This window comes from Tubulanus polymorphus, chromosome 3 (genome assembly GCF_964204645.1).
Source record: "Tubulanus polymorphus chromosome 3, tnTubPoly1.2, whole genome shotgun sequence".
NCBI lineage: Eukaryota > Metazoa > Nemertea > Palaeonemertea > Tubulaniformes > Tubulanidae > Tubulanus > Tubulanus polymorphus.
Window position 1 is genome coordinate 26,422,058 of NC_134027.1, and position 19,065 is coordinate 26,441,122.

The 19,065-nt window shown below is 39.1% G+C and overlaps 1 protein-coding gene across 1 annotated transcript in view; it reads right to left on the minus strand.

Annotated features, from left to right (window-relative positions):
• LOC141902253 (E3 ubiquitin-protein ligase PDZRN3-like) overlaps positions 1-19,065 on the minus strand; it is a 199,665-nt gene extending 180,600 nt beyond the window's left edge. The window contains exons 1-3 of the mRNA XM_074789898.1: positions 18,367-19,065; positions 11,944-12,021; positions 1,342-1,434 (exon numbers count right to left, since the gene is read on the minus strand). Coding sequence (XP_074645999.1) covers positions 1,342-1,434; positions 11,944-12,021; positions 18,367-19,065 — 870 coding nt within the window. The remainder of the gene's footprint in view (positions 1-1,341; positions 1,435-11,943; positions 12,022-18,366) is intronic.

Here is a 19,065-nt window from a genome sequence, read left to right on the forward strand (position 1 = left end):
CTCCGCAAATATACGAGACTTGAACGAGCAATAGAACTGTTGTTAGGCTTAGGAAAATAGAATTACCCGAGCACTCGCAAGTCGTAGTACTCCATACACGCATTGAGAAAATATGATTTACGTCGTATAAGCGAATATGTAACGATATATTGAGCAAAGCACCGCCGGTTTCCGATCTGATTTTCTATGACTTCGAGCTTCCGTTGAGTTCGGAGAATAATTAGCCATTAATTTAGGAAGGCGTTAACGTAGCGACCGGAAACAGGAAAGCTTGAGGCTGAGACGGCTGAGACGGCTGCAGCGGAGAAACCGGGAATCAAGAACAATGATACAGTTACTGACTTTTCTGTTACAATCGTCACCGAGACATATCGAAATACAATGAAATATATATCGTTTCATTCTTGAGACATTTCAATTCATATTCAACATGAAATTGATTGTCAGGACCCGGTTCCACAGTTTTAAGTTAGCTCTAAGTTCAAATCAGTTCATTTTCAATGAGTTGAATACTACTTCAGCACGGTCTGTGGAAGTGGATGCTGGTTAGTCCATCTCCAACCACGACCAGTAGCCGCGCAGTGAAAACGTAGCAAAACATTTGAAAGAATAAATTTAATCATAAATCTGAAGCCTGAAAAACCAACGCATTTTAAAACAAAATGAGAGTTAAATGTCTTTTCGTCAAACTTGACTCAGAACTGTGGAACTATGGAAGTGTGGAACTGGATGCTGATTAGTCCATCTCTAACCAAGACCAGTTGCACAGTGAAATCAACTGGAACTAGATCCTGAAATTGTGTATAGAATTGGCAGAACAGTTTGACCGGGGGTTCATTAGACTCCATTGTTTAATGATCCTCTCAGCGATCTTGAGGCCTCAGAGAATATCGTAGACTAGACGTCATCCGAATATACGTAAACGAGAAGACTCTTAGTACTTTGTAGGTTAACTGATTTTATCTGAAATCGTAAGCTTTCGCTACTAAAGTGCGTATTGTAGCTTCATCGGGTAGCTTCATTCACCTGATGAAGCTATAATGTACTAGTAGCGAAAGCTCATTTCTTACCAGTGAGTCGTCAAGTTTACTAATTCGACACCGACATTTATACCCAAATATACATCATATGTTACTGCTGTAATTAATTAAAGTAATTGAAATTGCTAAACTATATTTGATATTTAATCTCCTCGGTTTCCGCGGTCAGGAGGGTCGGTGGTGATGCTGTGATGTAAATCATCGAGGCCTATACGCAGATGAGTGAGTCGATACTATAACATTACTGGCGCTGGTGCTTGGGATATCTGAAAACACAAGATAACACTAACTCACACATTACCTTAATTATCCGATCGTTAGTTTGAATGCCTTGTCGTCGAGCCGGGCTGTTTTCAGTAATCCTAGACACAAATATACCGTCATAGTTGTCAGCCTAAATACACAGAATACACAAACATGCATTAATTAGAAATCCTTTAATTCATATTATCACGAGAAATGGACCGAGAAGGACATCAGTAACTGAAACGACGTGTGTATCACTGACCGACATCAAATAACGATTGATAACGAATGCATTCGCATCAAAGACGTTGTCTGCAGCAAGACAATGACATATCACGAGAAAAGACCAAAGAAATATGGAACACATCACTAAATTATGAACTGTTGTTGAGTAATCGCAACAAAATTGCGTTTGATAACGAGAAATTAGAACATTCTGCTATATCTTATTTCATCGAACTTCATCAGAAGATATCATCGAAAAATAGAATTGTATCAGATTTACAAAACGAAGCCGACAAAATGGGTAAAACACTTGCGACTAATGAATATTTGACGATATTTTTGTTGTAAAGCTTCTTTTAACAACGACACGTTGTAAGACTGGCTAGTGTCGGTGGGATGAGACGCGTCCCAGTGGGAAATCTGAAAAAACCTCGGGTATCCCGTTACCGTCAGCGATAACGAAGCCGAATGGATATCGAATAAAGTTGACCAGTTACGGCAGCGTGCAAAGAAAACATTCGTATTAATAACTGCGGATTTGCTGCGAGGAGAAATTGGAAATTTGAGCGAGGACGGTATTATGTAACAAAGGACGTGCCTATTTCCGCTTCCGCCGGGTAAATCTCCTAAAGACAAGCGTATATGTCTGTCGAACGTAAACCTTCTAAATTTTTAGCGAATGGAACCGAATCAAAAGGACATTGAAAAGTGGCAGCAGATTTCTTGCGTTAAATGTTAATGAAGAAGCGAATCAAGTCGATCAGTCTTTGTCACTGGGTGCAGCCAGGAAGTGATGCATCAAAATAACGACTGACGACGAACGACGATTCGAATCTACGGTTTAAAAAAATATGAGAATCGACAATATTCTTCTCTCGTGTGGAGTTTCCGGTTTTTAAGTACACGGCATCTGTCAATATCTGTCTCTGTCTCTGTCTCTGTCTCTCTGTCTCTCTCTCTCCTTCTTTCTTTCTCCCTCGCAGTGGCGCTTTTAGATGAACCGTTATGATTTTTTTCAGTACCACAGAGTCATGTAAAGTGCCTTCCTTGGTATATTTCTTATCTTCCTTTTTTCGACTATAAAAGTTCTAAAGCTGATGACCGATTTTATGCTGGACTCATTCGGAGACTATCGAGTGTAGTTCTGGACCAGTTAAATGATTTAGTTTGACTTAAAGAATGAGTTCGTTTTCAAAGATTTAACCCTAAAAAAATTCAAAAAATATCAAACCACTGGAACTCGGTCCGGATATTGATACCCTGATGAGAGTCGATATGTGGCGAACTGTGGAAAGAATGCTTGATTGTAACATCAATCGCAGCCGTAAAGCTCAATCTGATGCAATCAGACTGAGACCTCATGACAAAGTAAAAAAAAAATAGTGCCTCATGCTTTTACATTTGTTAAAAACTCATTCGTACAGCAGGAAACATTTTTAAAATCTATTTCGTTCAGTTTAATTGAGCGGTAGCTCCGGATTCTGGATGGGCTCGCAGACGTCATGTTGATGCTTTATTTAACAAGTCATCTTCAAAGAACGCGAAGCATCCTTTTGCCATTTAAATGTCAGAGACGTCAATCGCGATAAGTTCCTTTAACAGAGTTTCTCGAAGGTAATTTCAACTAGAACAATGACGGCGAACTAACTGCAAACAATATTCCAATTCAAACCGACTTCATTATTTGAATTACGCAATCCAATAATTGACGACTTTAATGAAATCGCGCACTTCGATATTTTAATTTGGGGGTAAATTTTACCAAATTAACGCGGATTCTGAGCGAAATTGGTGGCGACAGTTCTGATTTGATATATTTCTATTAGTCATTTTAATTTGTGTGATGAAGATGTCACTGAATGCTCGTGCGCCGGGAACAATTACATCACAAACGCTCTTTTAGACTGGAAAAGATTTAATTAATACAACTTATACGATGTAAGACATAAAGTAAAAGACATTCGACACTTCCCGCAATTCAACGCGCCTGATGTGACGTCATGAGTGACTGGTCACGTAGCGCGGTTCTGTTCTGTGGCAAGTAAGCTGGGCGTTTGGTCGAGCGGTTCGGGTCTATGGTTTCTAACGTGATGTCAGGTTATGATAGGTTTCGAATCCCGGATTTGGACACATTATATAGGCACGTACCCATACGACTACCATTCAACAAACCACATTTCTTATTTCTTTTTCTCGCCCCCCCCCCCCCCCCGTGAAGTTCATTGATACTCCTCTCTCCTACCGTGAACCAAGAAATGGCTCAAACTTGAGGATATTCTTTTTTTTAAAATGCGCAAGATGAAGACGGAACTGACATGTTTCAGATGGCGAATTCAATGAAACGACTGATGATAGATCGAAAGAAGGACCGAGATCTTTCTTTCTCTCTTTCTCTCTCTCTCTCAGGAATCAGTCGTAATTTACATTTACTAACGAGGTATTTTAATTGCTAACGTAATGACTCACAAATGGCAACTCTATAATGAGGTAAGTCTGAACACTGTAACAGTTGGCATCTGACGGAGAATTCGAATCAGAAGATTCGAGTATATTCGAAATGTTTGATGAAACACGTTTTCGCGGTGTTTGGAATGCACTTCTAGAATATGAATCACGGTTTGAGTGTAAAATGAAATATGTTCGAGTTCGAATTTGTTAGATTGATGGATTTGATGTATCTAATCTCCATACAATTTGAATGATTCGTCATCGATGAAAGTTAAAGCCATATATTTTGAAACGTCGTATTTGAATGATCAGGTATTCGTACTGCTGGTCGACTGTAATACTGCTGTACTATGAGACTTCAGCAACATGTTACCCATAAACTCGTAAATCACTGGCTCTGATAAATCCGACGTTTAATTAACATATCTGAAATGTAACGTAAAACGACTGGGAAAATGAGCTATGACATTGTCATCAGCTACAGACATATGAATTGTAGCTGTGATCATTTTACAAAGCGGCTATTAGCTCCTCCAGAATCCAGTTTCGTGTTCAATTCATGCTTCATGTTTTCAATGTTAACAATAATTCAAACTTAGCCGTTTAAGCTTTTGGTCAAACCCAGCGGCATTAAACTTCCAATGAGTTCTCTTTTTATCTAAGGTTAACTTGACATAACGGTGACGTCAGACTTTGAAAAAAAAATCTACCATCTTTGGGGCCAGTTGGTTGCTCTAAAGTTGGTTAGAGTTTACCGTGGATATAGTTGACATTTTTCCTTTTTACCGTGATCTGCCGGTTTTCTTTAACTAACTTTTCAGCAACTGTGGACTCAGGGTTTTCCTCCCTTTACTTCCGAGCTTTTGTGGGGGGCTTAATCAAAGATTCATCGAGTTGCTCATCTAAAAAACGTCTCTTCGAGTGTCTCGTTGAAGGATAACAAGTACACTTAAGAATAAGTAGTTGAAAATCAAAAAGTTAAGTGGTTTAAACGCTGAAGCGCTTGAAACTGAAGCACATCTGTTTCCGGTTCAACGACAAAAAAACTACGTTTAACCTGCAGAGAAGGATTAACAGCGCGTGGACTAATCGAATATTCCTCCACGCACTCGACTCCAACCGGCTACACCTGGGGCGACCATTTTAAAAACCCCCGGGGACTAAGATTTACGTAGGTCACGTTATTAAAAACTGCCCCTGGGGCTACGGTGCCTTATGCTTATCGGCTCAGTCGATCTGAAAATCGCTGAAATTTCAAGTATAAGTCTTATCTTGCTCAAGATTTACGGATAATGCCGAATGGATTTTATGTCAGATGCACAGTGGTTCAGGATGACGACGTCGACTAACAGACAGTTGTTATATTGAAATTCATTTTCATAAGATATCGCGAAATTCTATCAGTCTTTAGTCGCATGTGATTAATGTATCCCTGTAGGGCAGCCTTACGGCAGTGACGTCTTCATAGGCAGCAGCAGCAGCAGCAGTAGCAGCAGCGGCGGCAGCGGCGGCAGGCGGCGGGCACACGGTCGTCGAAAAATAGTCTTACGATGAACTGAACCCAGATTTACCGAAAAAAGCTAATGGGGATTAAGTTAAAACACGAATATATCAAAACTGCTTCACCTCATCGGTTTTGACAGATACAGGGGTGAATTTAGAGGCCAGGCCCCCCTATTCTGCCAAGATTACATTTTAAAATCTGGAAAAGTCATAAGAAATTGATGTTCTTAAAATGATCAATTTTCAAAAATTTTCTTGCGGGGCCCGAAACCCCTTTACACATATACAGCTAGGACTGTAGCAAGTTTTCAGCCCACTCTAAATTCTAAATTCCCGGATCCACCAGCGAGAAATCTCCATTGACTGTGACGAATTCGACGCAGAAGACAAAAAGTCAAAGCTTTGCCGAAAGAAACAAGCTGATTAATAATTCAGAGTGGCGCGTATAGACGAAGTGATACTACCGGTAAAGAATCGGGTCCCATCGAGTAAATTGATGACCTGTCACCGAAACAAAACCCAGAATCGTTGTTTTAATTCAGATAATGGATAATTTGTCACGGTTTACGGAGCTCCGAAACACAGGCGCATATACACGACAGTGCAGCTGCTGCAGCTCTGAAATCACAAGTCAACGCTTTATGAGTTTGACGAGAGACAGAAATACGCTTAATCTTTAAGAGTCTAGAAGTCTCAATTCATACGTAAGCCAACAATATAAAATCCAACCATAACGAAAAGCAAAGTCCGAAAAGGTTTTCTGGAGCTAACCATCTTCAACTATTAGAATATAGTCGAAACCTCGAATGAACTACTGGCTCTAGGAAACCTTGTTGGACTTTGTCTTTCGTTAGTTTTGTGGGATTCTCTTTATGATATTATTATCGTCCCAACACGAACATAGTGTTTTATCGATGGTGATCCCACAATAACAATTTAAAAACAGTCCGAAATATTTTCACGAGCTGATGATTTATTCATGATTTCGACTAAGATGCTACTAAATACTAAAATTCAACGAAACGAGAAGAAGTTTATGGTTAACCTATTTATTATTAGAAGCACGAGCTTTGATATACTAAGATGAAATACTAAACTTCAGTTTTCCAGAAGATGACTATTTATCGCAAACGGTAATGAGGGTGCCGAACAAAACACGATATAACTAGCGGAATTTACTAGAAGATTTGCTTAATTTTACTTGAAGATTACTAGAAATTTTTAGGAATAGGATTTTCCGTTCGCTCATACAGTAGTTCTATGGTAAGAACCCTTACGACTGACCATCACGTGTACGTTGTGTGTCTATCATTGACTCTGTCTCTCTCAATGTTTTTGATCCTCTGAAAAATGATGAAAGATGAAACGCCGCTGCTGCTGCTGCTAATTCTAACGATAAGATAAAGAGGAACCCTACGGCGATCATTGATTTCTGTCGAAAAAAGAAATTCGCTTAAAACATCATCAAGAGATTTTAGTTAATTGACTACAATAGCTGACGAATTCGAGCATGATTGTGAAAGTACGGCACATCAGTATGAAGCTATTGACCCGTACCTGCCTCGCTAGGGCTCTTCAATTTTCACGCTTTTTAACAATAGTTTTCATTAACATCTGGTCCGGACATAATTCGTCGTCGATACACACGCGGTTCCTTCGAGGCTCAGACTTTTGAAAAAAAAATGCACTTCTTGAAAGTAAACTCGTTCATTCGCTTTAAAAGAGTAAATATCCGTGAATTTAGGCTAAAAGTTGAGAGGTAGATGTTTCTACGTCCCGCTGTCTGAACCCTGCGGCGTTCAACCCGATTTAACAACCGTACACAATCGTATTTTATACGTCTATGACCAATATCAACCGTGCCGTCGGTCGGTGTCTTTTTATATCCGATTATCAGAGGCCGGTGCAAATGTTTAGCGAACCAATTTCGTTTCGTCGCCGAAGATGCAAAAAGAAATGAATTCACGATTACTTAGGTAAACTCACGCGCATCGATTGCCTTAAAAAGAGCTGCATAAAGACGCGGCATACAGCGGACAAAACCATGCGTAATAAACCGAACGATTCCAAATTACAAACCGGCGAACTTTAAGAGGCGGTGAATTCGGAGTTTCGAGGCGTTAGAGACCAATAGCGTCAATAAACGTGAAGAAACCGTTAATGCATCAGAGGTGACGAAGCATTAAATATACGACTATTTCTATGAACGCATTTCACACCAAGAAGGTGCTCAACCGAACTCGTCGTGAATTTTTAAACCGCCAACTCGAATTAGAAATAAAGACGTCCAAACAACTGAATCACTATCATTAACAAACCCGAGATAATGTGACCCGACCCCTTGAATTTACTTTAGGCGGAGGCTTCAGTTTAAATAGGTTTATCGAATTGAATATAATGAACCAGGCATCTGGCTTATTCGACGTTACAGTGAAAACAGGTCGACTAAAAAATATACCAGTGATGAGGAATCAGTGAAACTGCTCTGGTTGTACAGTAGTGACTTCATTAAATCCATAACATTGACTTGCCTTTTTAGTTATTAGATTGTCTATGGAACTGAAAGGGTTAAAACTTGTCTTAACTCTAAACCAATGTTTGTGTAATTACTGTTGATATAACATGCGTTTTGTGACGATAATGTAAAGAGCATCCCACAATAATAATACCAAGTCCGAAAATGTTTCCTTATGCCAGTAGTTTATTCGATGTTTCAACTTTATCCTAAAAGTCATCTTCAGGAATACTCTATTCTTTCAGCTTGTGTATTAGTTTATTCGACGTTTTGACTACATCCTAATAGTCATCTTCAGGAATACTGAAGAGGCCCTCGATGATTAGCAAATAAATGTGACTAAATTTCAAAAGTAAGCATTAAATACAAGACATAGACATAAGATTTTTTTAAATTACCACAGTGTGTGAATGGTAATCAGGTAAACAGGTGTTCTGGACCCATTCCGACTGTACTTATTAAATATTACATTAGAATGATATAATAAACTCTTGAAAAATAGCGAATATTATTTACCTATTAACATTTCGATGACACTTTCTCGACTACATTAAGAGTATACTTAAAAGGTTGCTTAATAATGAACGCCGATTCTAAAATCCGTCAACATTGTTTGTATTTATTTTTCTGCGTCGAGCTAATGGAACGGGGGTTACATCGTCTTATGAGACGGTTTTTATTTAAAGTGCTCAGATTTCGAGTAATGACGCTCTCTGTGTGTGTGACGACAGAGGTAACGAGATCGTTCTGTCGATTCTACGTGTTCGGAATTACAGCTATGTCTGAATGATGGTGATTAACAGAGTATTTGTACCAGTTGCGCCCGTGAACCATCGCCGTTGAATTGAAAATACCACGACAAATACTCGATAACAATTCCGTTCAATTCTGCATATTTTTGCTCTTTGTCAACTGAACTTCTGGATCATATTTTGATGGTAAACACTTAATCGAAAAACTCCTATGAAAGATGAATCGCACCTGATCAATGTGAGTTTATATCAAGAGACATAATCTGTCTAATTTCTAATGTGGAAAGCAAAACATCTACAGATGAAAATTGAAAAATTAACTAAATTTTGATCGGGCTCTTTTCTAAAAACGTACGCCATCCCGAGATAGCTGGTGGCATAGGGTCCTCAATCAGAGGATCGAGTTGGGTTCGAACCCAAGCGAAGCCATGCCATTCGGCCTGGACATGTGATGTGTCAGTTTTCCCCCAAAATCACTAGTTTATCAACAAAAGTTTTAGAAAAAAACTTTTTTTTTAAATCCGAAAATCCATAATAGGTCTACGCAATGGGCAGTTCTGAAAATCTTCAACATGATTAAGGAAGGCAACTGAATCGGAAGAATAAGACATGGGTGTGGGCTGTCGATGTTCTTCATTTGAGAGGTTTTGGGAAAAAGAGTTTTTGTTCCGAACTCGCAGAGAGCGATAATTCAATCGAAATTGTCTGCGAGGTTTACTCTATATATATATATATATCTACAGTGAACACAATCAGACAAAAAAATGTCTCGCAATAATGGCAGAAACAAAATTGGTATATCGGTGATATGTGACTAATAAATGTGCGAATATTGATACCTTTAGGGGGCTGAAAGCAATCAACTGGTTTTACGAATCACGTCTTTGCTTCATTTCCGCTATCGGCATCATTTTCATCAGTATCACATCGACTGTCATCATTCCTCGCTATACGTCACTGTTATAGTTCATTCTCTTCTCCAATTATACAACACCATGGGCTTTGATACGACGAGATCACACGTAATAAATGCAAAAATCGAGTCCGAAATGTTTCCTCGAGATCTATATTCGACGTTTCGACTTTCATCTGTACCTCCTGTACAGCCTTACAGCTCTAGGCGGCTCCTTCACATTTCATTTATATGAAATGTAATTTAACGATATCTAATGTACTATAATTGTTATTTGATGTAAGAATAACACATTCGTTCTTCAGGAGCCAGTTTCATAGCCGAAACTTGAGTCCAAAAGTGGTCTCAATTCTTAGGATAGTCTTAAGTTGGTTTCCATAGACAAGTGGCTGTCCAATATCAATAGTAGACAAAAATGGCTCATAGAATTGAGTTGAAACGTTAAACTACAAAATAGTTTTTCTTTTTATTGTGGGTTTTTGTCTACTAGTCTTAAGTTGTTAGATTGGCTACAGAACTAAGATGGTCTTAGACTGGTCTTAAATTGTTAGATTGGCTATAGAACCAAAATGAGCTTAGACTGGTCTAAAGTTGTTTGATTGGCTATAGAACTAAGATGGTCTTAGACTAGTCTTAAATTGTTAGATTGGCTATAGAACTAAGATGGTCTTAGACTAGTCTTAAGTTGTTAGATTGGCTACAGAACTAAGATGGTCTTAGACTAGTCTTAAATTGTTAGATTGGCTATAGAACTAAGATGGTCTTATGGTCTTAAGTCTAAGCCATGACTATGGATGCGACCTCTGGAATACTAAGGTTACAGCAAAACGATGAAAATGCATAGACAAGTCGGCTTTCGGACTAGTGTTTTCTCTGATATTGTGGGATTTTATCAGACTCACATTGTTTCGACATCAATATTCCCACGAGGTTTCGTTGCTCCTGAGTAATTTGCTCATTTGTTCCAAAATGTTCGAATTGAATGAAGTTTCACGTGGGTTTAATTTGATTAGAACTCCCCAGATGAAGAGTCATGATGTAATAAGTCGCCATGATTAAAATTCAGAATTCACACAGCAGTCAATTTACACTTAACGGTCTATCTGTGAAATACGTATATATATAGTCATTACGCATCCGCGGGGATTAATCTGCATTTCTCATCGTTTCAGACATCAAAGTCGTTGAAACGAGGAAATCGAAATCATGTTGGATTTCTTAATTACTCGATAATCAATTTGCGCTGATATTCTGTGATATGGAAGTGACCATTGTGGTCTCAATACATAGACGCCATGTCCATCAGAAAAACCATACATTTTCTAATCCACAATGATGGTCTCATACAGTCATGTCCATCTAAAAAAGCATCTATATGTCGATCCACAATGTGGATTTTATGTCCATGTGCAGCTTTAGGGCAAGATAACTGTCTAGTGTAATATCTACAGCTGTCAAATAGAGGACAATTGAACCGAAATCTGATTTACTCCCATAAAGAAAAAAGTGTTGCATATATCATCATTTTGTGACAATATAATGTTACAGATTTATACATATAGAAACCTGACAGGAATACCATAAACAACAAGCGCGTACTGCATAATTCAAATATCCCCGTACAGAAACCAACCGCACGACGTCTGAATCGCACTGCAGTAATGGAAAATCTTTAGCCCTAGAATATTGTAATCCTCGTTTTGACGCGTTAATAAAATAAAGCCGAAAACTTTACACACAATGAGTGACGTTTTCGCTGTTGAGTCACAGTCTACTTAAACATCAAACACAAAAGTGAATTTGCCGTTGTTCAAACACTAGATAAATCGTCACAACCTCCTCACGGATATCCACAGAGTCGATAATCGACTGAAATCTGTGTTTATATCAATAACTCAGCACTAAAAACCCTTTGAAAACATTTTCTAATTCTCTAGGAACTAACAAAAAGCACCACGCTTTTCTACCAGAATTTCACATGAAAGCACCACTCTCGTCTCTAGTCTTACCTCCACCCCCTACACCCACCTCCACTTCTACTTTGTTCACAACGGTCCAGTTCCACAGTTCTGAGTTAAGATTTGACTCTGAGCTAACTCATTGAAAATGAACTAACTTTAACTCAGAGTTAACTCTAACTCACAACAGTGGAACTGGACCAGATATACATTTTTTCATCCGTTTTGAAGTCAAGATTGTCTAAAGAGTCTCAGACTTTTGAACTTCTGAAATATTTCCAACGCAAACTGCATCAGGTGGAAAGAGAGAATTGATATGTATAAGGGGTATGGTTCTGCTTACCAAACAGCCACCTGTGATGTTAAATCCTAATGAACCGTTGTGGCGATCTAAAACCAGTGTTATCTGTTCTTTATCCACCTGGAAAAAATACAAGAAAAAAGTATTAATAACGAGACGAAAAGCCGGAGATATTTCTATGATAAGAGTTTCGTGTTTGAAGTCGATTTGACGACATGAATAAGTTGGTTGCCGCAGTTGGGGGGAAAGTGTGTAAAAGAATTGTCATAAAAAGCCAAAACATGATTGAAGATAAGTGTTACATCAATCTGAATTTTCCTTTTTCTCTGGGCGTTCGCTGCAGCGGCCGTCTATACATTGTTTAGCATTCTCGTCCCTCATTTATTCTCGCCAGGTATCATCACATCATACTTTTATCCTCAATCAAACTTTGTACAAAATATTCCATATTGTAAACAAAGTATCTTGTGTCTGTATCCTATTGTTTTCATAAAAAGAAAACTTAAGCTTGAATTTAAATGCTGGTTACATCGGGCCCGTGAGCCGGGGGCCGGGGGCCGGGAGCCGGGAGCCGGAGGGATATTGATGATATTTCTTGCACATTAGATCAAATCAAATGATGATTGTAGTGTTTTTTATATGTACTAAGTTCATGGTACTACTTGTAAAGTTATTCTATCACGAGAATACGGGGCGATACTAACTTTACACAAACTCCTGAAACTTGACGATGATCAGTTATTTGTAACACAGACATCGGTGATCCATCTTACTGCCATTAAAGGAGCACACACTCTCGCGTATGAATCATCGGTAAGATTATTTACTCCGAAAACTCGTTAATTGATGCAGTTAATGAGTTTATAACGCGACAACAACCAGAAAGCACTGTAGCCGTTAATGTGCCGCCTGGTAATGATGGCCTCGAGAGTGAGACCTCAGGATACGATAAACTCTAACTAAAATACTGCAACTTAAACACTGGACCTGATTCTCCTGATATGCAAGAATATTTCGACAGAGAATTGTGCCTTATTCTGCCATAATGAATAATTTGTAAACATATCTCTACTTTCACTCAATTTTTGTAAATATTCTATATGTAAATTCTTGTGAATATTTAAAAAAAACATCTTATAGATTATATTGTGTTAATCTGTCGAAATCAACGACTTGAAGGTGGGGAGAGGTAGGGATGTAGAGGGGAGGGGGGGGGTGGAGAGAAAGTAAGAATTGCTGGTAATCAGATAGCTCCCTCTAATGGTGACAGGTATATATAACATGATAATGATGGCTTCAGATTGACGATAATTCCCTCATTTCTATTTACGAACTCGACGTTAGTTTTATACATTGAACACATTCCGCCTCGTTCAAATATCCACAATTTATGGCATTTTAGGAGTCGTAATGGTGTCACGTGACACGATTAACAGCCCCTGGGGGCTTCTTACAACATTAACGCGACCGTTCAGCGACATGGATCACACAAAATACCGACATTTATGGAAATATTGTTTTTTGTTCGCTACTAATATGATTTTGTGATGACAGTGTAGTTTTATTATCATCGCGGCCTATTGTTTGAGCAAGCTGAAGCCGTGGTGGATCTAGGAATTTAGAATTGGGGGGGGGGGGCAGAACCTCCCAGGTCTAGTTGCATTACAGATTATTAGGTACAAGAACAGTGAGTGCTGTAGGTGCAAAGCCCATAATTGGGGGTTGGGGTTCCTCTCTCCAGATGCGAAATTTGAAAAAAATGGATCATATTCTGGCATGTGATTTTAAAACACAATTCCTATGCAAAGTCGTTGTCTTAGCAAAAAATGGGGGATCCCGGGCCCCCTATATTCACATCTGGCCTGGAAGGGTATAGCCGAATACAAGCTGAAGGGTATGGTGATTATGTTCATTGAAATATCCTCCAAACACACGTGGAATGCAATTTGCGATCGGGCTTTGATAAATTTCCATATTGTAATTACATTTCAACCGCTATAAGACATCACAGAAGAATTGACTTCACGTTCACGCAACCTGGTGGGGTGAGGGGGAGGGAGGGGGTCCTGACGCCCGACGCTTCTACCTTTCAAGAAAATTTGAAACGCATATTGAATACGATAATCAGAGTCAATCTCAACACGGCCTGCACAAACTACAGATAGCTGAAAATATTCCGTGTGCGCGGCCGCGAGAAGAGAAAAAAAATGCATTTCATCATTCTCTCGATCGGAGACAAATATTTGCATTCTGGTTTTGCGCACAAAGGGAACGCGACGTGAAGAGGTTGCCAAGTATTCCAACCACGTGATCACATCACAAAAACCGTATTAACCCCGACTACAGAAACAAAAACTAACTTTAACAATATCGCACGTAGGAACTTCTGTTGTTCGCGTCATCGACATCAAAACCGCGAATCTAATCTAGTTACGGTTTCGCGCGTAATCGAATTAAAAGTGAATCTGGAGTTTTCAGGATTGTCGTTGTTATTGTTCAACACAAGGCAATTACGTTCAATTACCTTCCGAGTAAAACAATCACGACATCGCGTAGTAATTTTACAAGAATGTCAAACTGTCTCCTTTCTCATTCCACTCGGCATCACGCGAGAAATACTTCTTAAGATATTGCGTGTAAGATAAAAGCGCCTTAAATTATCGACTCACAATAGACTTATTCATTAAATCCATTTTCAAAGTATTTATTTGTGTTATCAAAAATACGTAAGTATTTCTGATGTATTCTTTGCGTATTTCTGGTGTTATTGTATCATGAAACAGAAGAATATTTTAGAAAATAACAATTTTCTGACAGTTTACATTATCTAACTCTTTACTGCTTGTCTGAAACTACTTCATACTTCTTACTCTTTAGGTGGAACTCGAAACCGTCAGAAAGCACGTATCGTTGGATTGTTCATTATTCTCAACATTGATAATACATTTGTTTGTTCATCATTGTTCTGATATCATCCACCTCACCGCGGTTCCTTGCCAATAATTCGAAATGATCTCAATTTTGGAAATACACTTTACGTCAAACATATTTGCAGTATTCTGAAAGTTTTGTAGAATACATACAACGGATGTGACTAATCACTGCGTAGATGAATGACCCTTCTCTTCGGCTATACTTAGAACTTCTTGGTGGTGGTCAATAGTGATTGTCACATTTTCGCACATTTGGCTTCATCAACAGCTCATTAACGACCAGTAATTAACACTATGTAAATGTTTACGCTGTGACCAATGGTTGTGAATCACAGGACAAGGTACTAAACGGCCACACTCTCCAGGCCGCTGTTCGTTAATACGTTATCCTTATATTTAATGGGTTTCTTACCGAATTGTCTTATAACATTTGTACTAAAAGCATGCGTAGATTAAGACTTTCCTTTGACACATTTCCATTCATTCTACAAACCGCGTGTGTGTGAGTGAAATCTTATAGTACGGTTATGTATTATCAATAGCACGGCATCTGTCTTAGAAATTAGCTTAAAATTCTCATCACCGGCGAGTGAGACAGTAAAAGACTTCAGTGTCGATATCAATCATGGCGGCGATAATAAAAACGGGTTCCGATTTTAGCATAATTATCGAATTTATTTCCATAAAAGGGGAATATTTCTGCACCCGAGGGAGCTGAGATATTAATCGACGTACAAGAAGATAATGACTCTATTGTTTGATACGTTAAACGACTCCAAGTCGGAGTTCATCCGGCTTCCATACAACGACTCGCTTGCCGGAGCAGGTTCCGGTCGTTGCGTCACGCGGCTGACACGGTTTTGAATTTCAATAAATTCAGACCCGCGGTGGTTGTATGAAAATGGCGGCACAGAAATGTAAACAGTTATTTTACAGATTTCATTCCCGAGGATACGTTACTGACGCTTTCACGTTGTATGATAATGATTTGATGCCGCAGTAAGCAGCGATACACCTGCGCGTCACATCGATAAAACTGCTGAACAGAGACAAAATCTCAAAGAGATCAAGATCCTCCTATTTTTTAATCGATCTTTCCAGACAATAAACAGATGTGGCTGAGTGTCTGGTACATGAGGCAATCAGAGAACAAAGGACTCTATTACTAATACATTTGATTCCTACTGCAATGTATGGCGGTACCACATCGCCGCATATATTGTCAGTAAAGATCGAACGGTTGGACTTTGACTTTGAAGTGATCGTGTACATGACGTGCATGATGATTGAGTCTAATGATTTGATATAACTTCCACAAAGTGATCTATTTCAGATGTCATGGAACGGAGTGTATAATAGGGGCCGGGAGGTATCGCGCGATAACCAGATAACCAACACCTAATTGTGAGCCCACTTTATATGGGGCTTGAAATCAGCTACAGCCACAAGCTACCGATAAAGATTGCGCAGTAGCAGCCCTAACAAGGTTCGCCTGTTCCCGAATATGAAGTTTTGTATAGTTTTTGATCTTCAAATAGGAATTGTCCGTCTTATATTCATTCGATATCGATCTGGCGTGATTTGGTGTCCCCTAAGCCCAACGCACACGGCGAGGAAAAAACGGTTTTTTTCTTGCCGTGAGCGGCGGGCTTTACAAACCAGCAGCACACCTGCCGTTTGATTTCGATTCCGGAAATCGACGTACTTAATGTAATAGTCGGATGGATATATATATTATATATATTATATTTTTATCAGTCATGTTTCACGAGCTTTTTAGCGTCTCAGCACCTCGTTTGTGGAATAATTTGCCAATATATCTGAAACCGACCATCATCAGTGCAGTCATTTAAGCTTGCTTTAAGAACATCAAGAATCTTATGATTAGTTACTGTTTTAAAGAAATACATATTTTGTAAAGAGCTTTGAGATTGCTTTAATGTAAAGCGCTTTTAGATAATGAATAATTGTTATAAATTATTAGTATATACCGGGTATGTATAGTTTTATAATAAATCTTGATGTGGGATTTTAGGTTCCTAACGAAATAAAGATTTAAAGTAACACGCACCCTTTCACTGGAACCGACACGGAAACTAGCTGTGGGGATGGCTGTGAGGATGGCTGGGTGGGTAATATTGACTCATAGTGTCATGATTCGAGTCAGTGATTCGAAGTGCCCGGACTGTCGAATCATTGTCACGTTGGCATACATCTTCCCAAGAGTGATTACTGAATCGAAGAACTAGTTGCATGCGGCCAGCAGTGTGGTGAGTGATTCTGTTCGGAATCTTCAACAGTTGATTCTTGCTCTGTCTCTATCCGGGGTCTCTATTAGCCAGTGGCGTTGGAAGTAGCGGCTGCAGCGGCAAAGGCCGCGGCAACGATTTACTGAATGACTTTTTCTTTTCTTTGAAAAACCACGTTTTTTTAGAAATTAAGTAAATTCGCCGCGGCAATATTTAGAACCTGTCCAAAATCGGTATTTGGTCGCAGCAATCAAAAATTGCTTCCAACGCGCCTGTTAGCAGACGATATATACCTACGTGTCGAACGTTATGATTTTTCAACCGACACAGAGAACCTCCGTGGAGCTATGAATAATAGATCGCTATCGAAATGTCAACAGGAGGTATTTGACATCTCAAACTTAATTTTTATCAGCGCTGGATACGGTGACTAAATCACTGTAGCGCGCACGCGCGACATGAAACACGACGTTCAAAAGTCTTCAATCATCACCACGGGCGTTTATTGAACTGCTGTGATAGATATCACAGTACCACCAGCCATTCAAAGCTGGTTTCTTAGCTTTAATCATTTCTTCATCTTCATATTTTATTTGTATTCGTTTGTGTTATTAAGATCATTCAGTACGAACTGAACGATCGATGATTGAATAATTTCACCTCGGGATCTACTCTGGTTTTTTATCCGCGTTCGAGCGGGTTACACCCAAAAGATGCTTATTCACCTCAAGCTAAAAGTTATGTATTGTATAAGCTCGTGTCAGAACTAAAAATTAGCGAAACAAAATCCGTATTTCATTGTCATACTTTTCACGACACACGCGCGCCAACCGATAGCTGAAATGATTTTGAGAAATTACGGTGACTAAGTCTAAGAAAGGCCATCAGTTATCATCCGAGTGACGTCGTGTAGTGGATCTTGATGACACAACGTGTTGAATCAAGAATATTTTAGTGTTTTCGATGCGTTAAACCGAAGAAGCAACGATTTATTATGATGACATCGCTTGACGTTGAAATATAGTGTGATCGTTAGACAAATATCTGATTCAGACACGAGCGGGATCATATTCCACACAGATTGACCATATATAATAATAATGATACCATATATTGTATAATATGCTGCCATTGATCAGAAATCGTTCTGTGGTGTTTAATTCACCCTTTAATTACAATTACTTTATAACTGTCACAGAAGTCATCCGAGAGGGTTCGAACCCTTTAATTATTAGCCCGAATTCTATCAATGAACTTAAAAGATGTTCCTGGAAATTACTCACCTTCAAACTTTCTTCAACCTTTTCCGACAACTTCGCCAGTTGTTTTTTATAATCCTCGATCTTTTCCTGGAATCGAACCGCCTGGGCTTGGATCGCTCCGTGTAGATTGGTTATTTCGGAAAGGCAAGCTTGTTCTTTCTGTACGAATTTCGCAGAAACCTCGTACATTTCCGATCTCAAAGATTCGATCTCGATCTCCTGATTGGCGACGTGGGCCCGCAAAGCCTCCAGACAATCGTGCTCGGTTTTGTTAAGGTACAAAACCAGACCGCAACCTTTCGGGCAAGTGCCCAAGATACGATTCGGGCACGTTTGGGCCGAATGGTTGACCAGATCTTTACGGCAAACATCTTTAGCGCAACCATTACATTTCATAGGTTTAAAACCACATTTTTCAGCGTGTAATGGTAAATTAGTAACGGTTACTACCTCCTTGCATCCCTTATCCGCGTATTTACATCGGACTTGCATGTTTAAAATGATATTTCGTAAGTCTAAGATATCCGTTAGATCATCGACGACAAGTTTCTGACATTTGTGAGGACATTCGTTACAATCGTAAATCCATTGTATGATACAAGCCGAACAGAACACATGACCGCAAACTGTTTGTAGAGGATTGTCAAAGACACCTTTACACAAAACACATTTCTTCTGGTCTTCAACGTCGACTACAAACTGGTCAGGTTGTAATCCCAT